At 35.1% G+C, this 19,915-nt stretch overlaps 1 protein-coding gene across 8 annotated transcripts in view; it reads right to left on the bottom strand.

Annotated features, from left to right (window-relative positions):
- The window catches only part of LOC107131258 (butyrophilin subfamily 2 member A1-like), a 109,548-nt gene that overhangs the window by 72,395 nt on the left and 17,238 nt on the right, over nucleotides 1-19,915 (bottom strand). For 7 of the 8 annotated variants that reach the window (XM_059880602.1, XM_059880604.1, XM_059880608.1 and 4 more), the window contains 7 exons: nucleotides 13,068-13,088; nucleotides 10,819-10,833; nucleotides 8,583-8,600; nucleotides 6,075-6,143; nucleotides 5,472-5,492; nucleotides 1,642-1,659; nucleotides 896-961 (listed from right to left, as the gene is read on the bottom strand). In XM_059880602.1, the coding sequence (XP_059736585.1) occupies nucleotides 896-961; nucleotides 1,642-1,659; nucleotides 5,472-5,492; nucleotides 6,075-6,143; nucleotides 8,583-8,600; nucleotides 10,819-10,833; nucleotides 13,068-13,088 (228 nt within the window). The remainder of the gene's footprint in view (nucleotides 1-895; nucleotides 962-1,641; nucleotides 1,660-5,471; nucleotides 5,493-6,074; nucleotides 6,144-8,582; nucleotides 8,601-10,818; nucleotides 10,834-13,067; nucleotides 13,089-19,915) is intronic. The other variant, XM_059880607.1, reaches the window with a different exon arrangement.

Genomic DNA, 19,915 nt, shown 5'->3' with positions numbered 1-19,915 from the left:
CAGTGGTCATTTGTATGAAAACTTATACAACATGGGAGTCATGTGGTGATCAGCCTGATATCCCTCATTACTACAAAAATTATAATCAAATCAAGACAAATCTCAGGAGGTATAAAAAGGAAATTAAAACATTTTCAGTTTACAGACAAGAGAAGGTATTATGAAAAGCATGGAAGGGAAGAGTTGGAACTAGGGGAAAACAGATGGAAGAAGTTAATATGAAAATAGTACATAACCAAAAAAATTGGAGAAGGAAGAGGGGAAGGATAAATGAATGGATGCCATACAGATAGAAAAGGAGGGAATGATAGTAATCATTTAAATGGTTATGGGAAAAGTGTCAGAAATACCATTCCCCCCTGCCCCGCACCAAATATCTGAAAAATAAAATGAAGAGAGCCATGTAAATATCAAAAGAAACAAGGACAAAATAATTCTATTTTCTTGAAAATTTTTCATTTGCATTTCAATTTATTAGTGTTCACAAACACACAAAACATTCATATACAATGTGCATATACACACAAGAGCTCATACAGAAATATCACCCACACACTCACACATCCATAGTGAGAAACCCTCCTTTAGCTCAAGAATATTTTCCAGAAATGGAGAAGGACAAAAGCTGAGTCAGTATATTATATCGATAGAGAATTTTAGTCCTGGGATTTTTTTTTTAAAGCTCTTAATCACTTCTGGCATTAGTTAAGCATTCATTGTTCAATTTGTATGATAAGTTATTTGAATGCTTACATTTGTTGAGGGGTCGAGGTAGCTTTGTTCAATAGACTAGGTACAGTACTGAATTACAGGGTTAGAAAAAAATCTAGAGATTACTTATGGTTATGAACTGCATACCTCTAATCACATTAATGTCAACAAATGAATACATTACCTTGATTTTGAGAGTTTCTGTTTTGATCCATTCCGACATCAAGCACTTGTGATTTAAATCCAGAGGCTGTAAGAAAAACAAAATATTCAATGTCAGTGGATAAAAAATTACCACATTTGCAGGAAAATATTCAAAGAATAATTTTGGAAATATTGACATACCTGGGAATGCTAGGGCAATATACTCAGGCACAATGAAAGCATGAGTGTAAAGTTTATGGACCAAGACAAGAAAGCATAATTTATACAAGGTTTGAAGGGACAGTGAAAGGCAAACTTCACTGAGCACATTAGAAATCTTCTCTATCTTTGTCGGTTTGGAGAAATCTCATTGCCATAAAGGAACACCCTAGACATTGGAATATGACAGAGATCTTAACTAGGAATGTGTCCTGGGAGGTAAACAGAATGTAATCCAATCCAGTGCCTTTTAACATAATGTCCTTCATCACATCCACTTTATAGTGAGCCTATGATATGTCTTTGGAAAAAGAGAAAAGCTAATGTTTATAGGAAAGAATGATATAGAATGGACAAAAGAGGAATAAAAATGGATTTCATATGGGGCAACTAAATGGAGAGACTTTCTATAAGAAAGTATGTAATTAAATTTGGAGATGAAAAGATAAGCTTCCAGGGCAAGTGAAATACAAGAAGCATATGGATTAAGAGATGGGGGGATGTTAAAATCTCCAGAAATCAATCATGTTAAAGAGGTCTTTGAGAAACACATTTTAGAATACTTACCACTGTTTTCATGAATTTCTGTAGAAAAATAAAGTAGACATTTTAAGGTCAATATTATTTAAATGGAACACCAAGAAACAAAATGTATTACAAGATTCATATTTAAATTTAAATTTATTATGATTTGAATGCAGATACATACACATACATACACAATGTGGATGAGAGGTCATTTATTCAAGGGACTATGTTCTCAAAAGAATTATAGTGGTAAAAAGTAAAAGTAATCTCTTAACGGGGGAAACATATTGAAATGATACTTCTGAAGTTCACCTTTGAAAAATGTTCTTTTCCTATTTTGACAGTAGTAGTGCTATAACTATTCAGTTAATTAGTTCTAGTAAGTTCTTTGGCTGTTACTTAATAGATGGAATTAGCTTTATTATTGTAATACCTAAAATGTATTAAGAAGCCAATACATTGATTAACACTTTGAACCAGTGTTGTAGAGAAAATGCAATGTTTGTTTCCTGAAAATCTGATTCTATTCACATTTTTGTCAACTGATGAATACATAAAATCTGGTAATGCAAATTTTTAATTTACCAGTGCCTGAATGAAACAGGTCTTAATGAAATCAGGTGAAAAGAAGGTATCATAGTACTAAATGACAGGGAGAATATTTGTAAATCAAAACAACTAAGCTTACTTGGAGAAAATTCACACATCAGAAGCTTCTGTTGCTGTCATTCAATTGCTAAGTCCCGTCCGACTCTTCAGGACCCCAAGTAGTGCAGCATGCCAATTTTCCCTGTCCTTCACTGTCTCCCTGAGTTTGCTCAAACTCACGTCCATTGAATTGGTGATTCCATCCAACCATCTTATCTTCTGTTGCCCACTTCTCCTCCTGCCCTCAATCTTTCTCAGTAATACAGTATTTTCCAATGAGTCAGCTCTTCACATCAAGCTGTCAAAGTATTGGAGCTTCAGCTTCAGCATCAGTCTTTCCAGAGACTATTCAGGGCAATTTCCTATAGGATTGACTGGTTTGATCTCCTTGCTGTCCAAGGGATTCTCAAAAGTCTTCTCCAGCACCACAGTTCAAAAGCATCAATTCTTTGGTGCTCAGCCTTTTTTATGGTCCAACTCTCACATCTATAAATAACTACTGGAAAAACACAGCTTTGACTATATGAATCTTTGTCAGCAAAGTCCTTTTTATGCTGTCTAGGTTGGTCATAGCTTTTCTTTTAAGAAAGAAGAGTTTTTTTTTTTTTTTTATTTCATAGCTGCAGTGATTTTGGAGCCAAAGAAAACAAAATCTGCCACTGTTTCCATTGTTTCCCCACCTATTTGCCATGCAGTGATGGGACCAGCTGCCACAATTTTGGTTTTTTGAATGTTGATTTTTAAGCCAGCATTTTCACTCTCCTCTTTCATCCTTATCAAGAGGCTCTTTAGTTCTTCTTCACTTTTAGAATGGTATCATCTGCGTATCTGAGATTGTTGATATTTCTCCCTGCAATCTTGATTCAGCTTGTGATTTATCCAGCTCAGCATTTTGCATGATGTACTTACTTTGCATATAAGGTAAATACATAGGATGACAATATACAGCCTTGTTGTACTCCTTTCCCAGCCTGAACAAGTCTGTTGTTCCATGTCTGATTTTAACTGATGCTTCTTGACCTGCATACAGGTTTTGCAGGAGGCAGGTAAGGCTGACTAGTATTTCCATCTCTTTAAGAATTTTAAATTCTTAAAATTTAAAAATTTTAAATCCCATGGACGGAGGAGCCTGGTAGGCTGCAGTCCATGCGGTCGTGACCAGTCGGACACAACTGAGCGTCTTCACTTTCACTTTTCACTTTCATGCATTGGAGAAGGAAATGGCAACCCACTCCCATTGTTCTTGCCTGGAGAACGCCAGGGACGGGGAAGCCTGGTGGGCTGCCGTCTATGGGGTCACATGGAGTCAGACACGAATGAAGAGACTTAGCAGCAGCAGCAGCACACAGTCAAAGGCTTTAGCTTGGAAATGGCAGAATTTTGAAATGTATTATTACTAACATTTAGTTGACACAAAGCAAGTCTGCCTAGACTATCAAAAAGAGAAATCAGAAGGACTTGTGGTGGAAATTGAATAACTGTTACCAAAGGCAAATTTCATTTGGAAAGACTCAGTAACAAGGCAAATCATGCAAGTTATATGTAAAGATGGTGTTGGGGAAGATGGTAATTGAATGTTGAAGACAAAGTTATGAGAAACAAATGAAACCATGCTTAGGTTCACAGTGAAATACTGTATTAGAATGCCTTTTTCTTCTTCACAGTAATCAGTCAACAAAAGGAAGAAATTTCAACATGTTCAAGATAAGAGGACAATGTCAGGGAAGGAGGAGGCCCAAAATCTGAAGCACTTCCTGAGTTTTCTCTTTGGTTCAAATAGACCTACATTTATGAGAATTCGAACTGTAAGGTTCCAAGTTCAACTCACTTATGAGAACTAATGTAGCTTTAAGGTGTGAGGTTGGACACAGTATCACAGCATAGGTAAAAGAGGAATTTCTCTGTGTTAAGCAACTCACTGGGTTTGTGGAGGCCTGGAATTTGCCTTTCTCATTTAACATTTCCTGATGAAGTAAAAGGCAATTCACTCAAATGAATAATTCACTCAAAATGACACTAGAAGGGGGAAGACAAAATTTTTGATCATTGCCATAGTTTTCTGTGGGGTTTTTACTACACATTTCTGAGAATTGGAGTCATCAGAGTCAAAGGTCATCTCACCAGTTGAGGAGAATATTGTTGTACTTCCATATGCCCACATGTGAAAGGCAATGAAATTGAAAACAACACCATGCAAAGATTTAGTATAGGACTACCTCTGGAAAAAAAAGAATTAATAATCATTGGTTTTACTTTGGGTCTACCACTTTTTCAGAATAAAAACCTACACGAACAGATATATAAGATATATATTTTTTAAATGATGAAGGAAGATAAAATAAAAAGACCCTACTGTAATTGGGTTACTGTAGCAGTAGCCACTTTTAGCTTCCAGCAAACTGTAATGAGATATAATGCTAAATTCTGTTTCCTCTGAAACAAAATGCAAATGAAAACATCAAATGGATATATGAGGAAAAAGTTTTGGCTTTGAGTGATATATTAGCAGATGACCTTCTGTTAACAGGTGAAGTTCTCCTAAACATATTGAGAACATTTTTAGCTTGCAGACCTAATAATTTTGAAATTTAGAAAAAGACCATATAGTATTTGGTAAAACACATTTATATCTAGAACAATTGGGTCATATGGTCAATGTGAATGTGAAGTTTGACTTAGAGCTCACATTGGCCAAGAAATGACATCTGAAACTCTAGTCTTTGCAAGGGCAGAAGGTAGAAAAAAATTATTCATCAAATTTGGAGTTTTCTACCCACTTGAGTTTTGGCTAGAGTCAGTTACATAGTTATTGTCCCTTGAATTTGAAAGGTCACAGAGATTCTATACTTATGGTCACTTGCAAGAAAATATATTTAGAATTGAAAGGATGTAGTGATCAGCCTGATACTGCTGATACCTACAAATATCATAACCACAGCAGGTCAATTCTCTAGAGACAGAAAGTAAGAAAAGAAAAAGAAAAAAAAAAAAAAACCTAATGATTAGAGAGAAGAAAAGAAATATAATGAAAAGCAAATAATGGGAAGGGATGGAATTAGGAAAAAGAGAGGGAAGAAATTAAAATAAGGGTAATCCATATCCAAGATGTTGGAGATGGATGAGGGGAAAGATGAACTAATGGATGGCATTTGGAAAGAAAAGTGAGGAATGTTAGCAATCATTTAAAGGGTGTGGGGCAGAAGGATGTCAGAAATACTTACCAAATATTTTTCCATGATCATCTAAAAAGAAAATAAAGAGATCCGTGTAAATGTGAAAAGAAACAAAGAAAATTTAATTTTATTTAATATTTTGAAATTACAGTTGCATTTTTAGTATTCAGATACACCCACAAAAGAGGAAAATACATATGGAATATGCATATACACACATATTCACAAAAATATATGCATATATTCACAAAGGGGCATGTATTCACATACACACAGAGAGAGAATGTCACACATTCACAATAAGTAACCAAACCCTCTCTTTTGCTCAATGATATACTCCAGAAATAGGATGACATAACCAGAGTCATTTTACAATATTGAGAGATAATTTTAGTAGTGTTATTTTGGGGGGATTACTTGTTCTTAAAAAAAAAAAAAAGAACATTTGTAATCACTTTTGACAATAGTTAGGCTTTCATTATTCACTTTATAAGATATGATAAGTTATTTGGATTTAGCACAAATGTTGAAGGATCAAAGTAGCTTTGCTCAATAAACTAGATATAAATACTGAATTTATAGGATTAGAAAAAAATTCTTCCGGAATTTACCGGGTGTCCCTATTCACATTTATGTCACCAATGAACATACTCATTTGTATTATGTGGTTTCTAATATGATCCTCTCCTGAATGATGCACATCTGGTTTAAATTCAGTCACTGTAAGAAAAAAAAAAGATTAATCCCAGTGAAGAGAAGTGAAGTGAAATCATTCAGTCGTGTGCGATTGTTTGTGACCCTATGGACTGTAGCCTACCAGGCTCCTCCCATGGGATTTTCCAGGCAAGAGTACTGGAGTGGGGTGCCATTTCCTTCTGCAGAGGATCTTTCCCACCCAGAGATCGAACCCCGATCTCCCGCATTGTAGGCAGACGCTTTACCGTCTGAGCCATATCTTAAAGTGAAGTAAGTTCTACATTACAGGACATGAAGTGTCTTAGAAAAGCATTATACAACAGCCACCCTGAAAATCACAGTAATTCTGAGGTATCTGATTACTAGCATTCATTGAGGAGAAACAAAATGTTTGCAGATTTTGTAACATCAGGACAAATCACAGAAGTACCAATGGGGCAAACGGAATAAATAATCAACACAGCAAGCATCCATTGTAAAGACAAAAAGTTGAGATCAAGTCATATAAGAATGTATGCGAGTTGACTCTGAAGAAGGAGATTGAGCATTGAAGGCAAAGGTACAATGAAACCATGACTAGGTCCACAGGGAAATACATTAAGAGATTTGCCTTTTTTCACCCATCATTTACTGACAAAATCAAAGGAACTAATAAAGAGATCAATCAAATGAAGATAACATGATAGGAAGTGCGGAGGACAAAAATTTCAGACACAGCCTTGGTTTTCTTTGGCTTCTTAACTAACACACACTTCTGAGCATTGGACATTGAGTATCAAAGAACAACTCACCAAATAGAGTATAATATTGCTGTACTTTCATATATGAAGGAATATGTAGGAAAGGTTCCCAAAGGAGTAAGAATGAAAATGACACCTTGCAAAGCAGTGGGACAATCCTCCCTCTGAGCTACAAATCATTACATTCACTGATCTTGCATAGGGTCAACCTCATTTTTCAAAATTCTATGAAACAGATGCAAACTAAACTATAGAAGAAGTACTTGAAAAGAATGAGGAAGAACAGAATGAAAACACCATCTGTCCACAATCTTCCTGTAGCATGTCATATCAAGGCTGCTGCATACATAATTTTGATACACAACTGAATTAAATTGTCTTTGAAATAAAAAATACCACTGAAAACTGTCATTAAAAAAATGTTAAAAATTTAAAGATTATATCATGCTGTAGGAAAAAAATTGGCAACCTGCCAGGGCAATGGCTTTTTCATCTCTCACATGGAGTACTGAGAGAGGATTATAAACCATTGAAGATTTCCTGGAATATACATTTCTTCTAAAAACACTGAACAAGATTTGGCTTACCAAGATTATTATTTTGTCATTCAGAATGCAAAACCAAAAAATTAATAAAAGGAGATTACTATTGTGCAAAAACAAATTTGCAAGGGTAACACTGGCAATATTATTATACCTGGAAATGTAGTCATGCACAGTGGAAGAAAGAATGACAAACTTATGCAGCAAGGAAATAAAGAATTTACACAGGCTTTAAAAGGCCAATGAATTGGCAAATTTCACTAGGCCTGTAGTGATCATCTCTGATCTCTGCAAACTTGGGGAAGTCTCATTGCCCTAAGGGACTACCCAGGTGGAGCTAGTGGTAAAGAATCCACCTGACAATGCAGAAGGTGCAAGAAACACAGATTTGATCCCTAAGTTGGCAAGATCTCCTAGAGGAGGAAATGGCAATTCACTCCAGTATTCTTGCCTGGAAAACTCCATGGACAGAGGACCCTGGTGGGCTACAGTCCATGGAACCACAAAGAGTCAGACACGACTGAGTGCACGCACCTGTGTGTGTACTAAGTCACTTCAGTTGTGTCCGACTCTGAAATACTATGGACTGTAGCCAGCCAGGCTCTTCTCACCATGGGATTTCTCCAGGCAAGAATACTGGAGTGAGTTGCCATGCCTTCCTCACCACCATCTTTCCCATCCAGGGATCGAACCCTTGTCTCTTGTTTCCTACATTGGCAGTCAGGTTCTTTACCACTAGCACCACCTGGGAAAGCCTGAGCACATGCATACATTTACCTAAGTGTGGGCCCTAGATATTGGAATATGACAGAGGTACTGTCATACTGGGGATGTGTCCTGGGAGAGAAACAGAAGGAACCCAGTACCTTTCAACCTAATATCCTTCATCTCATCAACTTTTAAGTAAGCCAGTAAGCTGCTAAAAATATAAAAGAGCTAATGTTAATAAGAAAGGAAAGATTGGAATGGAAAAAATAGGTTTTGAAATGTATTTTTGAAGTGTGAATTAATGAAGAGAACTCTTTATGGGCAAGTCTATGACTAACATTTGGAGAAGAAAAGGTAGACATCCAGGAAGGCAAAACAAAGAAGCATGCTGATTAAGAGGGTGGGAATGTCAAGGCCTCAAGAAATCACTCATATAAAAGAGGTTTGTGAGAAATAAGCTTTAGAATACTTACCATTTTTTACCTGAGGTCCTTTAGAAAATAAAATGAAAAGTTTTAAGGGCAATATCATGGAAACAGCACAATAAGAAATGAAGTTTATTATAAAATTAGTATTTAAATTGTGTCTTTCTGTATGTAGGTACACACACACACACACACACACACACACACAGTGGCTAGAGGTCATTTATTTAAAACTATTCTCCCAAAGGGGAGTAGAGGTAAAAAGTAAAAGTATTAATTGTGGGAAATTATTAAAATAATATTTCTGAAGTTTGCATCTTGAAAATATTCTTTACCTATATTGAATGTACTACTTTGCTATTATTCAGGTTATTAGCTCTAATAAGCTCCTGGTCTTTTATTAAACAGATGATGTTAGCTTCATTAGTGCTATGCCAGAGAGAGATTGCAACAACAGGACAAATCACAGAAATGATGTGGGAAATTGAATAGAAAGTAAATTGAGAACACACAGCCACTGAGGAAACTAAAAGATGAAATAAAATTGTACAAGAATGTGTGTATATTATCTTTGAGGAAGATGATGATTGAGCATTGAAGCCAAACATGCAGTAACAGATGAAGCTATGACTGGTACACGGGGAAATATATTATAGATATATATATATGTGTGTGTGTGTGTATATATATATATATATATATATATATATATTAAATATTGCTTTTTTCCCTAATAGTTCTTGACAAAATCAAAGGAACAAATAGTTCACCCCTAAAGAAAACATGTCAGGAATAGAGGAAAACAAAATTTTCAAACACTGCCATAGTTTCTATGGGGTACTAGTTGACACTCATTTCTGATTGGAACCATAAGAGTCAACTGCCATTTCAGCAGTTAAGGGGAAATGTGTAGTACTTCCACATATGCCCAAAAGAATAGTGAGAATGCCACCATGCAAAGAGGCAGTATAGCTCGCCCTAAGTGATGAAAGTCATACCAATAGTTGGTTTTACCTTAGGTCATTTCCTTTTTCAAAACACACAGACAACAGACAAAAACTCATTTGAAAGAGAGGTACTCGAAAAGACATGAGAAGGACAGGGTCCCTCTGTCCACAAGTCCACCTGTAATAGTAGTCATTTGACTCCATAATTCAAATTAAATATGTTAATTTGATATATTCCTGAGTTGAATTATCCTTGAAATCAAAGTGCCACTAAAACCTGTCATTGAAATATATTAAAGTGATTAAAATACTAAAATTATTAAAATTTTATCCTCCTGTAGAAAAATAATTCTCAGGGGCTTCCCAAGCAATGGTTTCTTTATCTTTCACATCAAATTTTGAGAAGTGAAAGAGAATACTGTAAACAATTTAACATTTCCTGAGATATAAATTTCTTCTGCAATCATTAAGAAAAACTCAGGTTGCCACGATGAACTGTCATTCACAATACAAAACAAAAAGTGTAAAAAGATTACTATTCTTGGGAGAAAATATTCTAAAAATAATATTGAAAATATTCTTAAATCTAGGAGTGCTTGGGTGATGTACTCAGGAACAGTAGAAGAAAATGCCTCAAGTTTATGATAAGGAAAGATAGCAGCATTTACACAGGCTTTGAAGGGACAAAAACAGGTAAATTTCACTGTCTTTTAGGCATTTTCTTTCATCTCTGCAGGTTTGGGACAGTCTCACTGCCATAAATATTGACCTATGAAATTGGATTGTGTTGAAAGTGCTAACTAGGGATGTATCCTGAGAAAGAAACAGAGTGGAACCCAGTGTCTTTTGATCTAATGTCTTTCATCTCATCACCTTCTTAGTGAACATATATGTCATTAAAAATAGAAGAAAAGTTAATGTTAATAAGAAAAAGATTATATGCATATACAGTACTATATGTAAAATAGTCAATAAGGCCTACTGTATAGCACAGAGAACACTACTCACTATTTTTAATAACCTAAATGGGAAAATAATTTGAAAGAGAATAAATTCATATATATGTATAAATGAATCATTCTGCTATTCACCTGAAACTAACACAAAACTGCAAATCAACTACATTCCAATATAAAATTTTTTAAAAAAGAAATAATATGGGATAGAAAAAGAAGGAATTGAAATGGATTTTGGTTGAGAGACTAAATAGAACTTTCTACAGTAGCTAGGAAAATGGCAAGACAAGGAAAAGCATAAAGATTACAAGATTTGGAAGAAGGCCTCAAGAAATGTCATGTAAAAGGAATTTGTGAGTAACAAGTTTTTAGAATACTTACCATCTCTTGTAGGTTCTTCAGAAAAACAAAACAGAAAGTTTAAGGTCAATATCATGAATGTAATACCAAGAAACAAAATTTATTATAAAATTCATACATAAGGTACTGAATGCAAATACAAACACACACACACACATAGTACATGACACCTCATTTTATTGGAAGCATTCCCCTGAAGGAGAATGGGAATTAAAAATAAATATCATCTTAACCAAGGAAAAACTATTAAAGTAATCGTTCTGAAGTTTACATTTTAAAAATTTCACTTACCTATTTTGTCATAACTAGAGCTTTGTTATTAATGTTATTAGTTCTAATAAGTTCTTTGGTTGTTACTTAATATGAGGTCTTTATTATTGTAATACCCAAGATGTCTTAAGAAGCCAAATCTTTGGCTAGTGTTGCAAAGGAAGTGCAGGGTTTGTTTGCTGGATAAATTCACACTTTTGTCAACTGACAAATACATAGACTTTTGTAAAGAAAATTTCTATTTTAGATAATGTCTTAGTGAAGCATTTCTTAATGAAATTATATGAAAGAAGGGATTTAAGTACTAAATGATAGTGAAAGTGATGGTAAAGCAAATAGCTGAGGACATATTGGAGAAAATTCCAATACTTCAGAATCTTGAAAATGGCAGAATTTTGAAAGGCATCATTACTAACATTCAGCTGACACAAAAGAAAGGTATGTCTAGATTTTATCAAGAAGAGAAATCCAAGAAGTAGTGATGGAGCAAACTGAATAACAGCTGTAGAAGGCAGACTTCATTCAGAAACACTAAATAACAAGACAAACCATGTAAGTTATATGTATGATGGTGTTGGGAAGATAGTAAGTGAATTTTGGAGATAAAGTTGTGAGAAACACATGAAATTATGCTTAGGTACAAAGTAAAACAAGTTGTGATACAGTCTTTTGTTTCTTCAATAAATCAATCAAGTAAAATTAATGAAATATATTTTTAAAATAATAGGAGAATAGCAGGAAGTAAAGAGATAAAAAATTTGAAACTCTTTTTAAGTTTTCTTTTAGATTCAAATGAAATGCTATTTATAAGCATCTAAACCATAAGGTTAATGTTCATCTCTCTAATGAAAAATAATGTAGTTTTAAGTCGGTAATGCCATGTCCCAGATAGATATAAGATTGGAAATTGTCCCATCAGAGGAGGTAGTATAGGAGTTCCTTGGGGTTAAAGCAATGTCAATCATTGGACACATGTTCGCTGTTTACATTTTTCAGAATAAAAAAAAAAGAAAAAACTACCATTAGCAGATATACTAGAGACATATTTAAAATTGATGAGGAAACAAACAGTAAAGGGACCCTTCTCTACATTAAGGTTAATGGAGAATTAAGTACTTTCAACCTCCTAAAAAGTGTAAACAGATATACTGCTAAGTTCAATTTTGCTGAAACAAAAATTTAAGCATTTAAGAGTAATAAAAAGTTAGTGTTTGAATTAGTGTTGTACGAAAAACTCTTAAAATTTCAAAAGAAAGTAATTATTCATTTCACTAACATAACATTTCATTAATTAGAAATACATTATCAAGTGATATTCCCTTAACTGGTAAAGTCCTTCTGAACAAATTAAGAAAAATTACAGTTTGCAGAATTAGTAATTTTGAAAGAAAAGAGGCCACACAATATTAGGTAAAACATTTGTATACCATGAAACAACTCATTAAAAGATCAATGTTTATTGAAGAGTTAGCTTAGACCTCATATTTGACCAATGAATGACATCAGAACTTATAGCCTTTTAGGAGAAGAAGAACGAGAAATTTATTGTGCATAGTTGGTGTTTTCTTTCTTTCTTAAGTTTTGGGTCAGTATCAATTGCCTGGATATTGTGCCTTGAACTTGAAAGGTCACAGAGATTCTACATCAGTGGTCATTTGCATTAGAACATATACAGGATGGAAGTGATGTGGTGAGCAACCTAATGTCCCTAATTTCTATAAAAGTCATAAGCAAATCAACAAGTCTGGAAACTCATAAATTTTTTTTAAAAATTAATGTTTACGTGAAGGAAAAGGTCTGCAATGAAAACCAAGAAATGGTAAAGGATGGAATGAGGGAAAACAAATAGAAGATATTAAAATGGTAGTAGTCCATATGAAAAATTAGAGAGCAAAGAGGGGAAGGATGAGTCAATAGATAGAAAGGCATACAGATAAAAAGGCAGAAAATGTTATTGTCACTTAAAGGGTTATGGGGCAAAGAGTGTCAGAAAAATTTACCAAATTTTTTTCGAATATCCGCTGAAAAACAAAATGAGAAGATCTGTGTGAATATTTAAAAAACAAAGATAATTCACTTTTATTTTAAAATTTGCAGTTAACATTAAGCTCATCCACATTCTGATATACATAACACAAAACAGTAACACAATATGGAACACATATATACACAGGACAGAGGATCCTGGACTGCTGTGGTTCATGGGGTGTCAAAGAGTCAGACATGACTTAGCAAATAAACAACAATGATATGCACAGGACTATTCAGACACATACACATAATCTAAACCAGCTGAGGGTGCCAAACTCTGATCTTTGCTCAAGGGTATTCTCCAGAAATGGAGAGGGGCATAAAATAACTTATTTTATTATATTGACAGAGAATATTAGAAATTTTTGTCCTGAAAGTAATCTTTTCAAATGGTTCAATAGTACATAGTCACTTTTGTCATTCAGTTCAGTTCACTCCAGTAGTTCAGTCATGTCCAACTCCATGAACCACAGCACACCACGACTATCTGTCCATCACCAACTCCCAGAATTCACCCAAACTAATGTCTATTGAGTCAGTGATGCCATCCAATCATCTCATCCTCTGTCATACCCTTCTCCCACCCTCAATCTTTCCCAGCATCAGGGTCTTTTCAAATCAGTCAGCTCTTCACATCAGCTGGCCAAGGAATTGGAGTTTCAGCTTCAACATCAGTCCTTCCAATGAACACTCCAGGACTGATCTCTTTTAGGATGCACTGGTTGAGAGTCCAAGGGACTCTCAGGAGTCTTCTCCAACACCACAGTTCAAATGCATCAATTCTTCTGTGCTCAGCTTTCTTTATAGTCCAACTCTCACATCCATTCATGACCACTGGATAAACCATAGCCTTGACTAAACAGACTTTTGTTGACAAAGTAATGTCTCTGCTTTTTAATATGCTGTCTAGGTTGGTCATAACTTTCCTTCTAAAGAGTAAGCATCTTTTTGTTTCATGACTGCAATCACCATCTGCAGTGATTTTGGAGCCCAAAAAATAAAGTCAGCCACTGTTTGCCCATCTATTTGCCATGAAGTGATGGGACCAGAAGCTATGATCTTAGTTTTCTAAATGTTGAGCTTTAAGCCAACTTTTTTGCTCTCCTCTTTCACTTTCATCAAGAGGCTCTTTAGTTCTTCTTCACTTTCTGCCATAAGGTTGGTGTCATCTGCATATCCGAGGTTATTGATATTTCTCCCGGCAATCTTGATTCCAGCTTGTGCTTCCTCCAGCCCAGCATTTCACATGATGTACTCTGCATATAAGTTAAATAATCAGGGTGACAATATACAGCCTTGGCGTACTCCTTTTCCTATTTGGAACCAGTCTGTTGTTCCATGTTCAGTTCTAACTGTTGCTTCCTAACCTGCACACAGGTTTCTCAAGAGGCAGGTCAGGTGGTCTGGTATTCCTATCTCTTTCAGAATTTTCCAGTTTATTTTGATTCACACAGTCAAAGGTTTTGGCATAGTCAATAAAGCAGAAATAGATGTTTTTCCAGAACTCTTTTGCTTATTCAATGATCCAGTAGATGTTGGCAATTTGATCTCTGGTTCCTCTGCCTCTTCTAAAACCAGGTTGAACATCTGGAAGGTCACTGTTCACGTATTGCTGAAACTTGGCTTGGAGAATATTGAGCATTACTTTACTAGCGTGTGAGATGAGTGCAATTGTGCGGTAGTTTGAGTATTCTTTGGCATTGCCTTTCTTTGGGATTGGAATGAAAACTGACCTTTTCCAGTCCTGTGGCCACTGCTGAGTTTTCTAAATTTGTGGGCATATTGAGTGCAGCACTTTCACAGCATCATCTTTCAGGATTTGGAAGAGCTCAACTGGAATTCCATCACCTCCACTAGTTTGTTCGTAGTGATGCTTCCTAAAGCCCACTTGACTTCTCATTCCAGGATGTCTGACTCTAGGTGAGTGAACACACCATCATGAATATCTGGGTCGTGATGATCATTTTTGTACAGTCTTCTGTGTATTCTTCCCGCCTCTTCTTAATATCATCTGCTTCTGTCAGGTCCATACCATTTCTGTCCTTTATCGTTCCCATCTTTGCATGAAATGTTCCCTTGGTACATTTAATTTGGTATATCTAATTTTCTTGAAGACATCTCTAGTCTTTCCCATTCTGTTGTTTCCCTCTATTTCTTTGCATCGATTGCTGAGGAAGGCTCTCTTATCTCTCCTTGCTACTCTTTGGAACTCTGCATTCAAATAGGTATATCATTACTTTTCTGCTTTGCTTTTTGCTTCTCTTCTTTTCAAAGCTATTTATAAGGCCTCCTCAGACAGCCATTTTGCTTTTTTGCATTTCTTTTTCTTGGGGATGGTCTTGATCCCTGTATCCCGTACAGTGTTATGAACCTCCATCCATAGTTCATCAGGCACTCCCTCTATAAGATCTAGTTCCTTAAATCTATTTCTCATTTCCACTGTATAATCATAGGGATTTGATTTAGGTCATACCTGAATGATCTAGTGGTTTTCAACTTTCTTCAATTTCAATCTGAATTTGGCAATAAGGAGTTTATGATCTGAGCCACAGTCAGCTCCTAGTCTTGTTTTTGCTGACTGTATAGAGCTCCTCCATCTTTGGTTGCAAAGAATATAATCAATCTGATTTTGCTGTTGGCCATCTGGTGATTTCCATGTGTGGAGTCTTCTCCTGTGTTGTTGGAAGAGGGTGTTTGCTATGATCAATGCGTGCTCTTGGCAAAATTCTAGTAGCCTTTGCCCTGCTTCATTCTGTATTCCAAAGCCAAATTTGCCTGTTATTCCAGGTGTTTTTGACTTCCTACTTTTGCATTCCAGTCCCCTATAATGAAAAGCACATCTTTTTTGGGTATTAGTTCTAAAAGGTCTTCTAGGTCTTCATAGAACTGTGCAACTTCAGCTTCTTCAGCGTTACTGGTCGGGACATAGACTTGGATTACCTTGATATTGAATGCTTTGCCTTGGAAATGAACAGAGATCATTCTGTCATTTTTGAGATTGCATCCAAGTACTGCATTTTGGACTCTTTTGTTGACTATGATGGCTACTCCATTTCTTCTAAGGGATTCCTGCCCAAAGTAGTAAATATAATGGTCATCTGAGTTAAATTCCCCCATTCCAGTCCATCTTAGTACACTGATTATTAGAATGTCAATGTTCACTCTTGCCATCTCTTGCTTAACCACTTCCAACTTGCCTTGATTCATAGACCTTAAATTCTAGGTTTCTATTCAATATTGATCTTTACATCATTGGACCTTGCTTCTATCACCAGTGACACCCACAACTGGGTGTTGTTTTTGCTTTGGATCCGTCCCTTCATTCTTTCTGGAGTTATTTCTCCACTGATCTCCAGTAGCGTATTGGGCACCTACTAACCTGGGGATTTTATCTTTCAGTATCATTATGCTTTCATTATTCAGCTTGCATGATAAAATAAGCTAATTGGCTTTTAATGGATAAAATAAGCAAAAAGAACTTTCTATGTTGAAGTCTGTAACTCTAGACTATAACTGTAACTGTAGTCATATATTCATTAGATATATTTCTAAGTTAATTCCATTGAAATCTAAAATATACTTGTAGTATATCATAACACAGAATATACTAAGTATTAAAAACTATATTCCTGATTGAAGATGATTCAAAGAAATGGAAAGATATTCCATGCTTTTGTATTAGAACTATTAATATTTTTACAATGACCGTATTTTCCACTAGTCATGTATGGATGTGAGAGTTCAACCTTAAAGAAAGCTGAGTGCCAAAGAATGATGCTTTTGAACTGTGGTGTTGGAGAAGACTCTTGAGAGTCTCTTGGAGATCAAAGAGATCAAAGCGATCTATAAATAGATCTACAAATCTACAAAGATCTACAAATCTACAGATTTTAGATCTACAAATCTACAAAGAGATCTACAAAGAGATCTACAAGTTTACAAAGATCTACAAAGATCAAAGAGATCTACAAAGAGATCAAACCAGTCAATGCTTAAAGAAATCAGTCCTAAATATTCATTGGAAGGACTGATGCTGAAGCTGAAGCTCCAATACTTTGGCCAACTGATGGGAAGAACTGACTCATTAGAAAAGACCCTGATGCTGGGAAAGATTGAAGACAGAGGATGAGATGGCTGCATGACATCACTGATTCAATGGACATGAGTTTGAGCAAATTCCAGGAGTTGATGATGGACACTGCCATGCTGCAGTTTATGGGGTCACAAAAAGTTGGACATGACTGAGTGACTGAACTGAACTGAACCCAATGCATGCATGCTAACTTGTTTCAGTTGTGTCCAACTCTCTGCAACCCCATGGACTACAGGCACCAGGCTCTTCTGTCCATGGGATTCTCCAAGCAAGAATACTGGAGTGGATTGCCATTCCCTTCTCCAGGGTGTCTTCCTGACCCATGGATTGAACCCACATCTCCTGTATTGCAGGCAGATTCATTACTGTCTGAGTCAGCAGGGAAGCAATCTATCCAAAGCAATCTACAAATTTAATGTAGATTAAATTATCAAAGTTCCTATCAAATTACCCATAACAGTTTTTCACAGAACCAGAACAAATAATCCTAAAAGTTATAAGGAACCACAAAAGACACAGAATTGCCAAAGCAATCTTAAGGTAAAAGAACAAGGTTGGCAGTATAACCATCCCAGACTTCAAACAATACAAAAAGCTAAAGTAATGAAAACAGTATGGTTTTGGCACAAAAACAGAAATCTATATTAAAGGAAAAAAATAGAGTCCAGAAATAAACCCACACAGCTCTAGACAATCTTTGACATAGGATACAAGAATGTACAAAGGAGGAAAGACAGTCTCTATAGTAAGCATTGTTGGAAAATCTGTACAGCTGCTTATAAATCAATGAAGTTAGAAAATTCCCTTAAATCATACATAAAAGTAAACTCAAAAGGGATTAAAGACTTAAATATAAGACATGACACCATAAAACTCCTAGAAGGTAACAAAGGCAAAACATTTCCTGACATAAATTATAGCAATATTTTCTTAGATCAGTCTCCAAAGGCAGAATAAAGAAAACAGTAATTAAAAAATAAGACTTAATCAAACTTATAATATTTGCACAGCAAAGGAGACCTCAAAAAAATTAAAAAAATACAGTCTATGGACTAGGAGAAAATATTTGCTAATTATTTGATCAACAAATGATTAATTTCCAAAATATACAAAGAGCTTGTGCAGTTCTTAGGCTTCCCTGGTGGCTCAGACAGTAAAGCATCTGCCTGCAATGCGGGAGACCCAGGTTTGATTCCTGGGTCTGGAAGATCCCCTGGAGAAGGAAATGGCAATCCACTCCAGCACTCTTGCCTGAAAAATCCCATGGACGGAGGAGCCTGATAGGCTACAGTCCATGGGATCGCAAAGAGTCGGACACAATTGAGCGACTTCACCTTCACCTTATGCAGTTCTTTATTGCAAAGCAAAAGCAAACACAAGCAACCTGACCAAAAACTAGGCAGAAAACCTGAAAAGATATTTCTCCAAAAAGTCATACAGATGACCAACAGGCACATGAAAAGATGCTCCACACTCCTAATTACATCATCTAAAATTCCAGAAGAAAAAGAAACTCTCCTTAACTGTTGATTGGATGAATTTGGTGCAACTACTATGGCAAACAATATGGCAGTTTCTTTAAAAAGTAAAAATAGAGTTACCATATGCTCCAGAAATGCCATTCATAGGCATTATCCAGAAAAGACAAAAACTCAAATTTAAAGATACACACATCACAATGTTCATTGCAGTATTTACAATAGCTAAGACATGGAAGCAAACTTAATTTTTCATCAACAGATAAATGGATTAAAAAGATGTGGTGTATGTGTATATATATATATATCCCACTATATATAGTGGGATATTATGCAGCCAGAAAAAGTGAATTTTTGGCATTTGTAACAACATGGATGGATAACAGATATCATATTCAGTGTAATTCAGAGGAAAACAAATAGTAGTACATGATATCACATATATGGAACATAAAAAATAATGCAAATGACTTATTTACAAAGCATATACACAATTATAAAAAAACAACTTATATTTACCAAAGTGGAAAGCCAGGAGAGGGATAAATTGAGAATATGTCATTAACAAATACACACTACTGAATATAAAATAGATAAACAACAAGGATTTCCTATTTAGCACAGGGAACTATATTCAATATCTTGTAATAACCTATAAAAGAGAATCTTAAAAAGACTGTATATATGAATCACTTGTTATACATCTGAAACTAATGCAATATTGTAAATCAACTATAGTTCTATATATAAAACTATATTCTTGTAGATCGAAAATATTTGACATCAATCATATTAAGTGATTTCATCTCAGGAAATTTTAATGAAAACTGATATTTTAGAGGTATATATAATGGAGTAGTTCCTGAGATATAAATGCTTTTATAGTTATTGATCAGGAATTTCAATTTGGCAACATTAAAATTGATATTGAAAATGCAAAAATAGAATAGTATGATTGTTTATTAAAGCCTTTCCAGGAGAATTATGCAAAATTTGTATACCTGAAAATACTTAAATAACATGTTAAAGAGAAGTGGATAAATGAGCCTCAAATTCACATTAACTAGTGATTGATATTTATTCATGTTGATTGAACAACAGATAAATAACATTACTCACATGATAGGCGTTCTCATATCTAAATGTTTGGGAAGTATCATTGACACAGAAATGGTCTCTTGAACTTGGTATATGTGACAGAGTACCTATCTTTGGACATGTTTCAGAAAGACAAACAAAATGTGCC

The sequence above is a fragment of the Bos taurus genome, chromosome 23 (genome assembly GCF_002263795.3).
Source record: "Bos taurus isolate L1 Dominette 01449 registration number 42190680 breed Hereford chromosome 23, ARS-UCD2.0, whole genome shotgun sequence".
Lineage (NCBI taxonomy): Eukaryota > Metazoa > Chordata > Mammalia > Artiodactyla > Bovidae > Bos > Bos taurus.
Note: the sequence above shows the minus strand (reverse complement) of the source record. Positions and strands in the feature narration are given on the sequence as shown.